Here is a 14,037-nt window from a genome sequence, read left to right as displayed (position 1 = left end):
CGCTCTTTGACATCAGTCTGAGCAGCATATTTTCAAGTCCCATGTCTGACTGGGCAAGGGAAACAAAAGAAAAAATGAACAAATGGGACTACATCAAACTAAAAAGCTTCTGCACAGCAAAAGAAACCATCAACAAAATGAAAAGACAACCTAAAAATTGGGAGAAGATATTTGCAAACCATATATCAGATAAGGGATTAATATCCAAAATATACAAAGAACTCATACAGCTCAACAACAAAAACCCAACAGTCTAATTAGAAAATGGGCAAAAGATCTGAACAGACATTTCTCTGAAGAAGATATACAGATGGCCAACAGGCATATGAAGAGATGCTCAACATCATTAGCTATCAGGGCAATACAAATCAAAACTATAATGAGGTATCACCTCACTCTGGTCAGAATGGCTACAATTAACAAGACAGGAAACAACAAACGTTGGAGAGGATGTGGAGAGAAGGGAACCGTTGTTCATTGCTGGTGGGAGTGCAAACTGGTGCAGCCACTATGGAAAGCAGTATGGAGTATCCTCAGAAAATTAAGGATAGATCTACCATATGATCCAGCTATCCCACTGCTTGGTATTTATCCAAAGAATTTGAAAACACAAAGGCATAAAGATACTTGCACCCCTATGCTCATTGCAGCATTATACACCATAGCCAAGACTTGCAAGCCACCTAGGTGCCCACCAAGGGACGAATGGATAAAGAAGACGTGGTATTTATACACGATGGACCACAAGAAAAGATGAAATCTGGCTATTTGTGACAACATGGATGGACTTTGAGGGTATTATGCTGAGTGAAATAAGTCAGAGGGAGAAAGTCAAATACCATATGACCTCACTCATAAGTAGAAGGTAAAAACAACGAGAAACACACATAGCATTGGAGACTGGATTGGTGGTTACCATAGGGGAAGGGAAAAGGGGGAGGGGAAAAAAGGGTGATTAGGCTCACATGTGAAGGGATGGACTATAATTAGTTTTCGGGTGGTGAACATGACGTAATCTACACAGAATTTGAAATGTATTATGATGTACATCTGAAAATTTTAAAAAAACAGAGTTTGCCATCGGGATAGAACTAAGGACTATTATACTGATCATTTAGTAGTAGTATCCTCTAGAAATTTCAAGTGGAAATAATAAGATGAAGAATAATGTATAAGCTTTTGAAAAAGAGGCCTATTAACAACTTTTCTAAGTAAAGAAACTTACCAAGACTGCGAGGTACATTGGTAATTTTGGCGTGTATTATTCTGGTATCAGAGGTAGGGCTATCTGTTACTGTGGCATTAAGGAATGCAATTCCAAATTCAACATCATTAATATTTCCAATAACACTTCCTTTGGCTCGCTGGGGCCCACCTGTTGGGGGAAGAAAAAACATTTCTGGATAAGGAAACAATTTCATCAACATTACATGGGAGAAAAGAAGGCCAGTATTCATAGATGCTACAAATCCTCTCTCAAACATTGAAAAGATCATATGACATATGAGTTTAAGAGTGAAATAAATAAGCTTTCAAAACATCCTACTCTCATGTAACACTCATCATCCCATATAAATCTTTCCAATCTGTGCACAACATAGCATTATTTCACAATCCAAAGAATACAATCAGTGCCCAGTCCCAAAGCCAAAATAACGTTGTGTTTATTGATGGTGATGAAATGAAGATAACAATGAGAGTTTATTGAGCATGTCATGCACTATAGTAAGCACCTAATATGCCTTAACTCTTTTAATCCTATCAAAAATCCGATAAGGTAGTTTTAAATAGCCACAGTTGGCAGACTAAAAAAATAAAGTTCAGAGAAATCAAGTGACTTTCTCATCATTGCATGGCTAGGATGGGGTGGAATGAGGATCTGAACACAGATATGCTTGGCATCAAAACTCGTGTTCTTTCACCTGTTGCTTTCTTTGTGAAAACATGGAGGGGAAGGAGGGATCACCAACAAAACAGCTTCCAAGACTTGTGACAGGTCACTGTCAACACCAATGGGTTGTAGCTGGGGGGCATTGTTCAGTCTTGGGCTTCAGATCAAGGACTTACCAAGTTTTTCTTCATACATGTATATCAGAAAATGCTTAACTTGAGAAAAATGTGAGAAGGATACTGTACTTTTAACTGTGGTGTAAAATTCATACCAAGACAATCGGGTTGAAAACAACTGTGAGTTTTTATAAAAGTATCTCTACAGTAATTTTATGCCTTCTTTTGATTGTTCAACAAAATTATTAGTTACTAACATAGAATAGGTGGTTACTGAATACTTTTTAAATGAATTACATGCTTTGACAAGATAGGGAAACATATTGGGAAGGAGCTGATAGTGAAATTCATAAATATTTGCTGTTTAATGCCTTTTAATTGAATATATTTTAAAAGAATCACAAGACATTTCAGATATTGGTATGTATTATATACTGGGGAGAAAAACAATTGTATTCAATTGTAGAAAAATCTGTAAGTATAGTACTTTGCCATTTTAATTTGCATTACTTTGATTATTAGTGAGAGAGAACATTTTTTTCACGTTGGTTCAGATTTCGTGTTCTGGATTACATTAATTTCTTCATCACGTATTGAGGATACCATGGTAAGAAGGAAAAAAGAAAGACATGAGCTCTCTCTTCATAGAGCTTATGTCTGAACAGGGAAGACAGACACTAATTAGAATTCCGCAAATAAATGTAAAACTGAAATGTACTGATATTAAGATATCTACTGCCCAGGGGAGTCTGAAAAGGAAGGAAAAACAGACTGAAGATCAGATGGAAGTTTAGGTCTTAACTAAGTCAGGGAAGGGCTTTCCAGGTAGAGGAAACAGCATTTGTTGCCCTTTTAGGAGGTGTTGGCTTGCCGCATCTGAGAAACAATAAGGAGCAGAGAGCTTAGAGAGTAACGGGAACCAAGCTGCTAGATGATGCAGAGTAGAGAGTAGGGCCAATCAGGACCTGGTAGGCCATTTTGATTCTTATCTTTAGTCCTAAGCAGGGAGAAAGAAGCGCCGAAAGATCATTAATTCACTTGGTTCTCTGAGTCATCACTAAAGAGCATGGTCTCCCATTTTGACATTGGTTCTCTAGTTTCCAGAGGAACTTGAATCCCAGTACTCAGCAGATGTCTCCTGGTCCTGGTTACCTAGTCAGCATCTTTGAAACTCTCTGCCAGACTCTGTAAATCCAAATTGTCTGCCTATTTGGCCTTCCTTCTGCCACTGGGGCCCTGGTACTACCAGAGGCTGAGTTACAAAGCGCTTCCACTGAAACTAGAACTGTCCCCATACCTACATGTTAGAGCCTCAAAATTCTTGGTAATCAGTTGATCTGTTGAGCAGACATGTTGAGCAGTTGATTGATAGACACTTCCCCTTTTAGTTTGTTTAGACCCTATAAATCTTTTCACGTAACTTCTCTTTCACTCTGCCAAATGGGCCTTTCCGATTTCCAGGGAGATTTTATTTCTGAAGCAACCTTAAAGCTTTGGAAAGTCCAGTGGTATCTTGACACTTCAACAATGAGAAACTGGTCTTTTTGATCTCCTCACAGCCCTTAGAAAGTCTGTTCTCTGAGACGAGTACCCTTAGCATCATCCACCATGATGATGAGACACCAGCAAACTCTTTACAAGGTCCATAAGTTCTAGAATTCTGACTGTTATTTCTGAATTTTTACATCACTTATAATATCTAGCCATGTTACACGACTTGGGTTATGGTAGGTCAACTTCCTCTACTTTTGTCCCTCGAACTGAATTGGCCTCTATTTTACTTTCTACATTCATATTCTCCTTATTTGCATCTGTGAAAGAACAGCCTCCAATTAGACATTATGTTTCTGCTCCACTCTCATTTTTCAGCCTGGAGTCTCAGCCTGGCTTCCTCCTCTTCCAAGCCCTCTTACCCCTCAAGCCCAGTACTACTATTTATGGCTAGGCAGACCATAACCTTTTACAAGGGAGCCTGGACGGGGGCAAGCCAAGGCTAAAATCCAGCCTGAGTTTTGGTCGACAGCTGTACCAACTAGGGCAAAGAATGCATTTTTCCTGATTCTTCCTCCCAGACTGGGTACTGTTTCGTAACTTGTGGGCTCAGAGTAACACCCTTTATGTAATTTTCAGAAAGGCTATAAATGTGCTAGCAGTGGTCTTGCCAAAATCTAACTTAGCTGCTTACCTGGGCATGCTTGTATATTGCATCTGGATACCTGAGTTGCATCTCCTGGACAGGGGCGACCACTTTTAGATGGCACTGGAGTGTTGCACAGCCGTTTTCGAGTCTTTTCACCTCCTCCACAAGAAGCAGAACACCGGCTCCAACTATGCCAGTTTCCCCAACTTCCATCCACTATGAACAAGAATGGAATGGTCAAGATTAACAATTCGGTTTTAAATTCTACACTTAGGGCGACCCTGACTATACAGTTTTTATTTTAAGATCTGGAATGATGGGGCTGCTACAGTAAGCACTAAATGAAATGTTTTACTCCTTCTGCTGCCAGGGAAGCTCACCAGGACACATCTCAGTGTTGCATCTCTGCATCTGGGAGTCTGGGCCCCCACAAGCTCTTCCTCCATTGGACGGTCGAGGGTTATCACACGTGCGGTACCGCCGCATCTGCCCTCCATTACACGTCCGGCTGCATATTCCCCAGCCACTCCAAGGACTCCAGTTCCCATGAGCTACAACACAGAACCATTGGAGAAGTGCTGAACAGTGACATTCATCCAAAAAGTATGAAAAGACTCTCCCCAGGAAGTGAAAAGAAACACACAAATCTATAAATAGGCAACTTCCAACGGCAAATTCGCTAGCTGTTGTTTTGATCAGAAACTAGGCACACATTCCAGTGATTGTGCAGTTCTATTTAACCTACAATTATTGAGTCTTACACTATTCTAGGAAGTGAAGGATTGAATGAGACAAGGTCTCTGCTCTTGATGAGTCAAGGCTGTAACATTCAGGATACGTCGGATTCAGATGCTGCTAGGGTCTAAAAGTTTAGCTTGGTGACTGAATTAAGGCAGAGAGCCACCTTCTTGCCTACATTAAGCAATCAACATCGTTAACAGCATGTAACGGTGCCTTCATCCTTGCAGCCCGTCCTACGGAGCAAATGAAAAAGGACACAGCGCCTGCCCATATAAATCAATGACATCTATGGTATTAAGTAGACACAACAGCAACCATACAACATTTTGATATCCTAAAGCAAGGGTAAACAAATCAAGCAACAGAAAATTATAACTTTAAGGATTTAAGGCCATAATGAAACTTTAAGAAAGTATAATTTTGACTCACTATTTCCAACACTCACTTGGACAAGGGTCACTATTGCAAAAATCACTCTGGACATCACTCCCTTCACATCTGTTTCCTCCATATTGGGGAACAGGATCAGAGCAGTCCCTTGTCCTCTGTCTGGCACCTCCTCCACAGGACACAGTACAAGCACTCCAACTGGCCCAAGTGGCCCACCTGCCATCAACTGGATTAAGGAAAAACATATGTGCTCTGTTATTAATTAAAAATGATCAGGTTAAACCCTGGGCATTGTTAGGTTGAGTGATGCTCTTATTGAGATTGATTCTTATTGACATAATTCCTAGATAAGAGGTAGATATCAATTTATTAAGGGTGTAAACATTGTATTTCTTTTACCTGGACAGTGTCTTTCATTGCACACTTGCATCTGTGTTTCTGCTCCCTCACAGTAGGATCCATCAAATGATGGTGGTGGGTTATTGCACAGTCTTGTTCTTGTCTGGGTACCTTTCCCACAACTTTTGCTGCATATGCCCCAAGGCTGCCAAGTGTTCCATGCTCCATGAACTACAAATATCCCAAGAGACAGAGTTTCAAGTCACAGAACTGTGTTTGTTAAAAAAACAAAATTATACAAATAAATTAACTCAGTAATGAGTTAAATTAACCCAGAATCTAAAATAATTGAAATTGAACCAAAAGAAACAACAAATGATATTCTTCCTTTCTCCTTCTGGTTAGATTTTCATGGGAATTGGGGTCTATAGGGGAATTCAGAAGGCTACCTAATGCCAAAATAAATGCTTAAAATTATCCAAAGAGGCCAGTTTATCAAAATTAAATTTAATCAAACTATTATATCTAAACACATTGTGAGTTTTTAAACCCTAGATAAGTATGTGTCTGTGCCCTGTGATCTGGGGAAAGCGGAAAGAACCAGAAGCTTAGGAACAAGGTTGGATAACAGACCTAGATGCAGTTATGGACAATATGAATGTTTCCACAGTGATAACTTGGAGCCCAGGCTGCAAGACCACATCTTTAAGACTGATTCAGCTTCATGTTTAAAAGTGTATTTCAACAACATGATGATTTTCACAGTTGTAACTCTTTGAAAAATTTTCTCCATTACATAATGTTCATGAACTAAAACTTCTGAATAACACACTCACCTGCTTCCTAAACAACAGAAAAAATTGACCAGTAGTTTCCAAGGAGTGATATTAAGGCCTTCCTTTTGGTAACTAACATATTACACCATCTGACCACAAGAGTGGAAAACCTTATGTTTCCTACCAGGTGCATGGGCTGAGAATCAACATTATGTCTTCCCTGATGTATAAGTCAGTATCAGGTCGTATTTTCATTTTGCGGGTACTTTCTAGAAACGGGGCTTATGAAGCATGTTTTTGTGGTTACCCAGTTTAACCAAGGTATGAACCAAAATAGGGCCTTAAGGTCTATGTCTAAATATTCTCCTAGCACACCCTATAAGATATCAAAAGACAAGTTGAAAACTAAGTAATGAAATTACCATTTGGCTGCTTTCTCTAGAAAATATTTAAAAACAAATCTTGTGTTTTCTTTTGTTTTCTAATTGAGTTGACTATATATCATTGTACTTTGTAGACACAGACAAACATAGTCATACAAATTTATTTTAGCTGAGAATTTGCCCTTGAAAGTATTTGACTAAACCTAAAAGGAAAGGAGAAAGACTTTCTTTAAAAATTTTTTTTAATTTATTTCTTTTGAGGAAAATTAACCCTGAGCTAACATCTGCTGCCAATTTTCCTCTTTTTGCTGAGGAAGACTGGCCCTGAGCTAACATTTGTGCCCATCTTCCTCTACTTTATATGTGGGACGCCTGCCACAGCATGGCTTGCCAAGCGGTACATAGGTCAGCACCCGGAGTCTGAACCAGCGAACCCTTGGCCACCAAAATGGAACATGCAAACTTAACTGCTGTGCCACCCGGCCAGCCCCAGAAAGCCTTTAAATAGATGAGAGATTTTACTCAAAACTAATTTATTAATTCATATTGCTGATGCTCATAGACCTTACATATAAACTATGTGATTTCAAAAATTCTGCCTTTCCAATTATTTTAGTATGTACTATTTTCAAGGCTGTAGGTTAAAAGAAGCCCATGACTCTTAATATACAAAGCCTTATGGCATAGATGTGTTTTTTTATTGGGGGATTACAATTGGGTGACATTTATTCACTTATTATCTGTGTAGCTTCTGTTACATATAGAGGTTTTCAGCTGAAGACTTTTCTTATTGTTTTAAATCAATACAGAAAACTAAATAGAATTGAATTCATGACATAAAATATGTAAAGTTGAAATGTTTCTTTTCTATGAATGGAATGATAACAAGAAAAAAAGGAAGAATGACAATACAAACCAGAGAAGATATAAAACATCATGGTGTCTAAATAATAGAAAAGAAAACCACTATGGACGAACTACTATATAAGAAAAATGCAAAATATAATAGATGAATTTGTTGTTACACTGCATTGCACTTCTGATTCTGGAAAGGCAACAGAGCACAGTGCTTAGGAGCGGGGACTCTGGACCAGACGCTCTGGGACTCAGGAACTGCTTTGCCTTTACTAGCTGTGCAATCCTAGACAAGTTGCTTAGCTTCTGTCTGCCTAGTTTCAGAATCTGCCATATGTGGATATTAAAAAACCCTACCTCATTAGGATTAAGCTGAGGAATAATGAGGTGATAGATTAAAAATGCTTGGAACAGTGTAGGACACGCAGTGAGTATTACACATGTGTGAGCTATGAGCTGGTAAGGCCATTCTTTCCATTCTTTACTCAAAGTTCTCAATGATTTGCAGAAAGACACTTCTAAAAATGCTCATTTTTTAAGTAATCTGTCAGAATATATTTCTTTATGATAATGACTCTCAAATGGCAGCAGAATGGCCCCTCCAGAAGATACCAACTTTTTGAGGGGAAGATTGGCAGTTTAAAAATACTCTTCTAACTGGGGAAGGGAAATTACAGTATAAGCCTAAAATATCAATTTGCACCAGAAAGTAAGAAAGTGTTCAGGAATCATGGGGATATGTCAAGAGGACACTGAAGTTAGCCTAAAGGACACTAATTAAATCTAGGACAATTTGAGCATCACAATAAATAATAGTAGTAGTGCATTATAAGCCACTGAATGAAATAATACTTGAGCCTTTACTGATAATAATCAATAAAAAAAGAAATACGAAAGAGAAAGGAAAGTTCTTCCTTATAGTAGAAAGCCAATAACAGGGGGAGAAGATATGATGGAGTTGGAAATAACTGTTTTGCAAAGATCATAGTAATAACTGATTTAAGCAAGACTCATAAGTGAATGCTAAAACTAATGGGTGAAAGATTGATAAAAAACAAGACATTTATGTAGTCTCAAAGTTTCCCTACAAAATACTTATTAATTACAAAGTTAAAAACAGAAACTATACAGTGGCAGACACCACTTTAAGCAAGTGAACCAAGTTAACATCACCAGTTTGGGACAAAGTGACATCATGTGCCTCCTGATATGATGCACTAAGAAGGACAAAAAAATCATTTCTGTGATGTTTCCACCAAAATGCAAAATCTGAATCTAATCATGAGGAAATATCAGACATATCCAAATTGAAAACTCTTCTACAAAATGATTGGCCTGTATACCTAAAAAATATCAAGGTCGTGAAAGATAAAAAGAGACTAAGAAATTGTTCCAATTAAAAGAGACTAAAGAGACATGATAAATAAATGCAACCATGATCCTGGATTGGATCTTGGAATGGGAAACAAAGAGTTATAAAGCATATTACTGGGACAACTCACAAAATTTGCATGTAGACCATGGATTAAACAATAAGATTAATAATAGTGTCGTATTAATGCCAAATTTCCCAACTTTTATAATTGTACTGTGTTTATGAAAGAGAATGATCTTGTTTTAGGAAATACACACAATTGGTGAATCTGGGTAAAGGTATATAGAAGTTCTTTGCACTATTCTTGCAAGTTTTCCTTAAGTTTGATGTTATTAAAAGTAAACTCTTACTAAAAGAAAATCTCATCAAACTATGTGAGGCTAGAACTGTAAAGAGAAATAGACTAATCCACTATCATAGCTGGAGACTTCAACACCTCTCTGTCAGAAACGGGGAGATCCAGCAGGCAGAAAGTTAATAAGGAAATAGTTGAACTCAACAACACCATTGATCAACTGGATATAATCGATATTTATAGAGTACTTCATCCAACAACAGCAGAATACACATTGTTCTCAAGCTCACATGGAACATTCACCAAGACAGAACACATTCTAGGCCATAATATATACCTTAACAAATTTAAAAGAATAGAAATAATACAATGTCTGCATCAGACCACAATGGAATTAACCTAGAAATCAATGCAGAAAGATAACTGGAACACACCCAAATATGTGGAGATGTAACCACATACTTCTAAATAATACAAGGGTCAAAGAAGAAATCTCAGGGGGAATTAAAAATACTTTGAACTAAATGAAAATTAAAACACAACTGATTAAAATTTGTGGGATGCAGCAAAAGCATCACTTAAAGGGAAACTGATAGCATTGAATGCATATTACAAAGAAGAAAATCAATAATCTAAGTTTCCACCTTAGGAAACTAGAAAAAGAAGAGCAAATTAAATCCAAAATAGGCAGAAGAAAAGAAATAATAAGAATCAGAGGAGAAATCAGTGAAATTGAAAAAAGGAAATCAGTAGATAGAATCAATGAAACCAAAAGATAGTTCTTTGAAAAGATCAATAAAAGCAATAAGCCTCTACTCAGGCTAACAAGGAAAAAAAATGAGAGGACACAAATTACTAACATTAGTAATGAAAGAGGATATCACTACAAACTCCATGGACATTAAAAGGGTAGTAAAAGAATACTAGGAACACTCTGTGCCCATAAAGTAGTTAACCTAGATGAAACGGACCAATTCCTTGAAAGACACAATTTGCCAAAACTCACACAAGAAGAAATAGACAGTCTGAATAAGCCTACATCTATTAACGAAATTGAATCAATAACTAATAACCTTCCAAAAGAGAAAGCACCAGTCCCAAATGGGTTCACTGCTGAATTCCACCAAACATTTAAGGAAGAAAGTATACCAATTCTCTACCATCTGTTTCAGAGAACAGAAGCAGAGGGATTACTTCCTAACTCATTCTATGAGGCAAGTATTACCCTAATACCAAATCCAGACAAAGATATTACAAGAAGAGAAAACTACAGGCCAATACCTCTCATGAACACAGATGCAAAAGTCTTCAACAACATATTAACAAGTTGAACCCAACAAAGTATAAAAAGAAAAATCTCTTTTGTCCCTGAGATTCTGACATACTCCCTGGATGAGAAAGACTGTCTTAGGCCCCCTGCCCATTTTGCAGTGGTATGCTGATAAATGTTTAACAACCACCTCTCTAGAGTAGAGGGAAACTCTGATTTGTAGCATCTCCTGATTTTCGAGATGTAAGTACTTCTGTCTTGATTGATATCTACCTAACAATATGACATCACTGAACTCTCAGTTGGGAAGAGATACACGCTTTCATTTGCTGGCTCCAAGACACCAATGACATTATGCCAAAGTAATAGCTAAATTCAATCAATTTAGGGGCTGGGGAATAACCAACAAAAGTCTAAAAACGAGTAAGCCAACAGAATTGTGAGTAAAACAACAGTAAGCCAACAGTTACTCAACATGAAGAAAAAAAATCTGACTTTTATTTCAGGACATGTACAAATATCATTTAGCTTTTCAGTATATAGATATCACAGCTGACAAACTGTACAAAGATTGCTCTAATCAAGCATTTCTGGCTCTTTTTACTTTGATATATTATGCTATTATAATTCTTCAAGATGAAAAAATTTTGGCTTTTGGGTTTTTTTCCCTTAAGTTTTCATGATAGTATTTTATGTTTGCAATGTAACGGAAGTTCTGAACTGCAAATCAAGATACCCAGGATCTACGTGAATAGGCTTCGGAATCAGACTGACCTGGGTTCAAACCCTTGATTCACTTTTTACTAGCTATGTAACCTCAGTGAATTAATTATCATATATTTTCTGAATGTTAGTTTCCTCATCTGTACAACAGGATGCAATAGCCAATGCAGCAAAAAACTATCTCATTTTGGTTTGTCAACATCCCTTTTTTGACCATCTCAGTTAAGGTGTCTCTCCCAGTTATGTTCTCTCTCTTCAACTCTTTGAGTTTGTTCAGTTTGCATATCAATATCTAAATGAAATTATCTATCATTCTAACTCTAGCAATTAGAACAGTGCCTTGAGCACAGAGTGGATGCTCAATAAATATTTGTTGGATGAATGAATTAACGACTGAACAGCTGCTCTTCTATTCCATATGATTTCTTTCAGGCTGTCAAATAAGGAGGTCTGCTCCTCTCGACACACTGTGGACAAGTAGCCCAAGCTGGTTGTCCAAGAGAAGTATCTTTCTCTTGGACTCAGCTGAGTTCAGAGGTGAGCATGGGCTTTGAACAAAACCAAACAGGGTTCCTTCTCAGAGGCTGATATGAACTCTGAGAGAGAGAAACGAACTCTTTTTCTCTGAGGCCTTAGATTATAAAGCTCCTACGAGCCAGTAGCTGCCAGCAGTCATTTTTGCCACCACGTGGGAAGAGTTCATAGAGAATAAAGCCAAGAGAGGAAAGCAGAGACAAGAAATGGAAAGCATGCTAGGGAAAACACTGAATTCAAACCTACCTGAAAGTAGAATTTTTCTCATCTGAAAATGAATGGATGGCTTAGACATTACCTAAGGTCCTCATTATCTCAAAACATTCTACGACTTTGTAAATATTTATGTTTTCCCTACATAATTAAAAATATGCCACAATTCAGAGCCCTTTATTATGTTCAACTAAATCAGGCATTTCACTTAACATTGATTAATGTCATACTTCCATAAGTTTATCCACGAGAGAGAACTAAGAACACAGAGAATGAATACATTTAAAGGTAGAAGCCAGAACATCTGTTCACAATGAAGAGGAAAAGGTAATCATAACTCCTTTATAGGAGTTAAAAATACAAAAGTTTTCCTTATAGGTAAATTCTCACCTGGGCAAGGCCTAATGTTGCACATGATTATTTCCACAGCATTCCCCTCACACGGCCGCCCACCATTTTGAGCTGATGGATTATTGCAAGTTCTGGTCTTGGTTCGGTTGCCACGTCCACAGCTCCTTGTGCATTCTTCCCAAGGGCTCCATTCTGACCAGCTACCATCCACTATACAAAGGTGAAACATTACACCATCGGATATATTTCAATTGAAAGCACTAATACTGAGACAATCCACAGTTAGGGAACAGAAATGAGTATCTATGGAACATGTGCCTATTCGTTGAGTGAAGAAGTGTACCTGGACACAGCTTATGTTGACAGTTTCGCATTTCTGAATCCAACCCTTGGCACGGCTTCCCACCATTGGCTGGGAAGGGGCTGTTGCACAGACGACTTCTCTTTTGGATGCCTTTTCCACAGGTGACACTGCAGGATCTCCAGGCAGACCACTGGGAAAATCCACCATTAACTGCAAAGAAAACATTGTACTTTGTATCTGTTTTTGTAAATGAAAAAAATGGTAAGTTGGATTTCATTGAAGATATGCACTGAGGCTAGCGCTGAATCTATACTTGCTGAGAAATTGCTTACGGAAGCACTGCTTTATGGTAAAATTCAAATCTAGGCATGAGAGACGAACTTCAAATAGTTAACTAGTGGTTCTTTCCCAGCTCCACTCCTGACTCGCTTGGACACGGCTGTTGCAGAGTTAGAGACCAAGAAGTTTATACAGCGCACTGTTTACTTTTTGGAAATAAGTCATTCTTTAAAGCAAAATATACGCATCGATTTCTGAGAAGAAATTTGACTTAGTTTTGAATCAAAAATTCAGTTTTGGATTTTGAATTATTAACTTAGTACTTTACAGCTCTGATCTGTATTGTTTTCGTTCTCTCAGTCTAGTCTATAAATTGTGGTGTGATTTTTGTCTTAGCTCCATAATCTAGAAGTATCTTAAGGGGAAAGGAGACTTGGACTAAGATGCTTAATAATTTTTATGATTTAGGTTGCCCCAAGTGCTGTTTAATATGAACGTCCCTCCGAGGACACTCACCCTGGACCGTGACCGGCACTCTGACAAGGACTGAACCCATCAAGTTTCGAGCAACACATTCATATTCAGATGTATCTTCTTTCTGGGCAGCAGTGATATATAACGAGTTGTTGGACAGCATGCGAACTCGGTCATCCCAGGGGATGGAGTGCCCTTGACGGGACCAGGTGATGGTTGGATGAGGCTCTCCAGTTGCCTGGCAATTCAATGTGACCTTGCCACCAACATTAGTAACAGTTTCTACTGGCTCAAGAGTGATAATAGGAGGACCTACAGAAAAGAACACACAGTGTTTGTTAGTTTTTGTGGAGTTATATTAACACTTTCATCAACGTTATAGTAACTTTTTTTGAAAAAAATTAGGCTGATTTGTTTGTAAAACACTGTAGCTTCTCAACTGCTAAAGTTGCAATTGCCACTGATAGAATTTTCATAGCTCTGTTTTATTTAGTAAACATCAAAAATTTGAAATCCCTAGGCAGCTTAGCCTAGAGCATGGGGCTCTGCAGTCATGCTTCCTGGATTCACATTCTGCCTCTGATCCTT

General features: G+C 38.0%; 1 protein-coding gene across 9 annotated transcripts in view; it reads right to left on the bottom strand.

The window, feature by feature from the left end:
* HMCN1 (hemicentin 1) overlaps positions 1–14,037 on the bottom strand; it is a 434,632-nt gene that overhangs the window by 35,023 nt on the left and 385,572 nt on the right. For 8 of the 9 annotated variants that reach the window (XR_011532218.1, XR_011532219.1, XR_011532217.1 and 5 more), the window contains 8 exons: positions 13,492–13,761; positions 12,736–12,906; positions 12,432–12,602; positions 5,678–5,848; positions 5,334–5,504; positions 4,528–4,698; positions 4,193–4,363; positions 1,226–1,375 (listed from right to left, as the gene is read on the bottom strand). Coding sequence is in view for 3 of the 9 variants with exons in the window: in XM_008514091.2 (XP_008512313.2) it covers positions 1,226–1,375; positions 4,193–4,363; positions 4,528–4,698; positions 5,334–5,504; positions 5,678–5,848; positions 12,432–12,602; positions 12,736–12,906; positions 13,492–13,761 (1,446 nt within the window). In the remaining 6 variants the exon portion in view is untranslated. Of the gene's footprint in view, positions 1–1,225; positions 1,376–4,192; positions 4,364–4,527; positions 4,699–5,317; positions 5,505–5,677; positions 5,849–12,431; positions 12,603–12,735; positions 12,907–13,491; positions 13,762–14,037 lie in introns of those variants that run through there. The other variant, XR_543840.2, reaches the window with a different exon arrangement.

This window comes from Equus przewalskii, chromosome 23 (genome assembly GCF_037783145.1).
Source record: "Equus przewalskii isolate Varuska chromosome 23, EquPr2, whole genome shotgun sequence".
Classification (NCBI taxonomy): Eukaryota; Metazoa; Chordata; class Mammalia; order Perissodactyla; family Equidae; genus Equus; species Equus przewalskii.
This window is presented reverse-complemented; position numbering and strand designations above follow the sequence as displayed.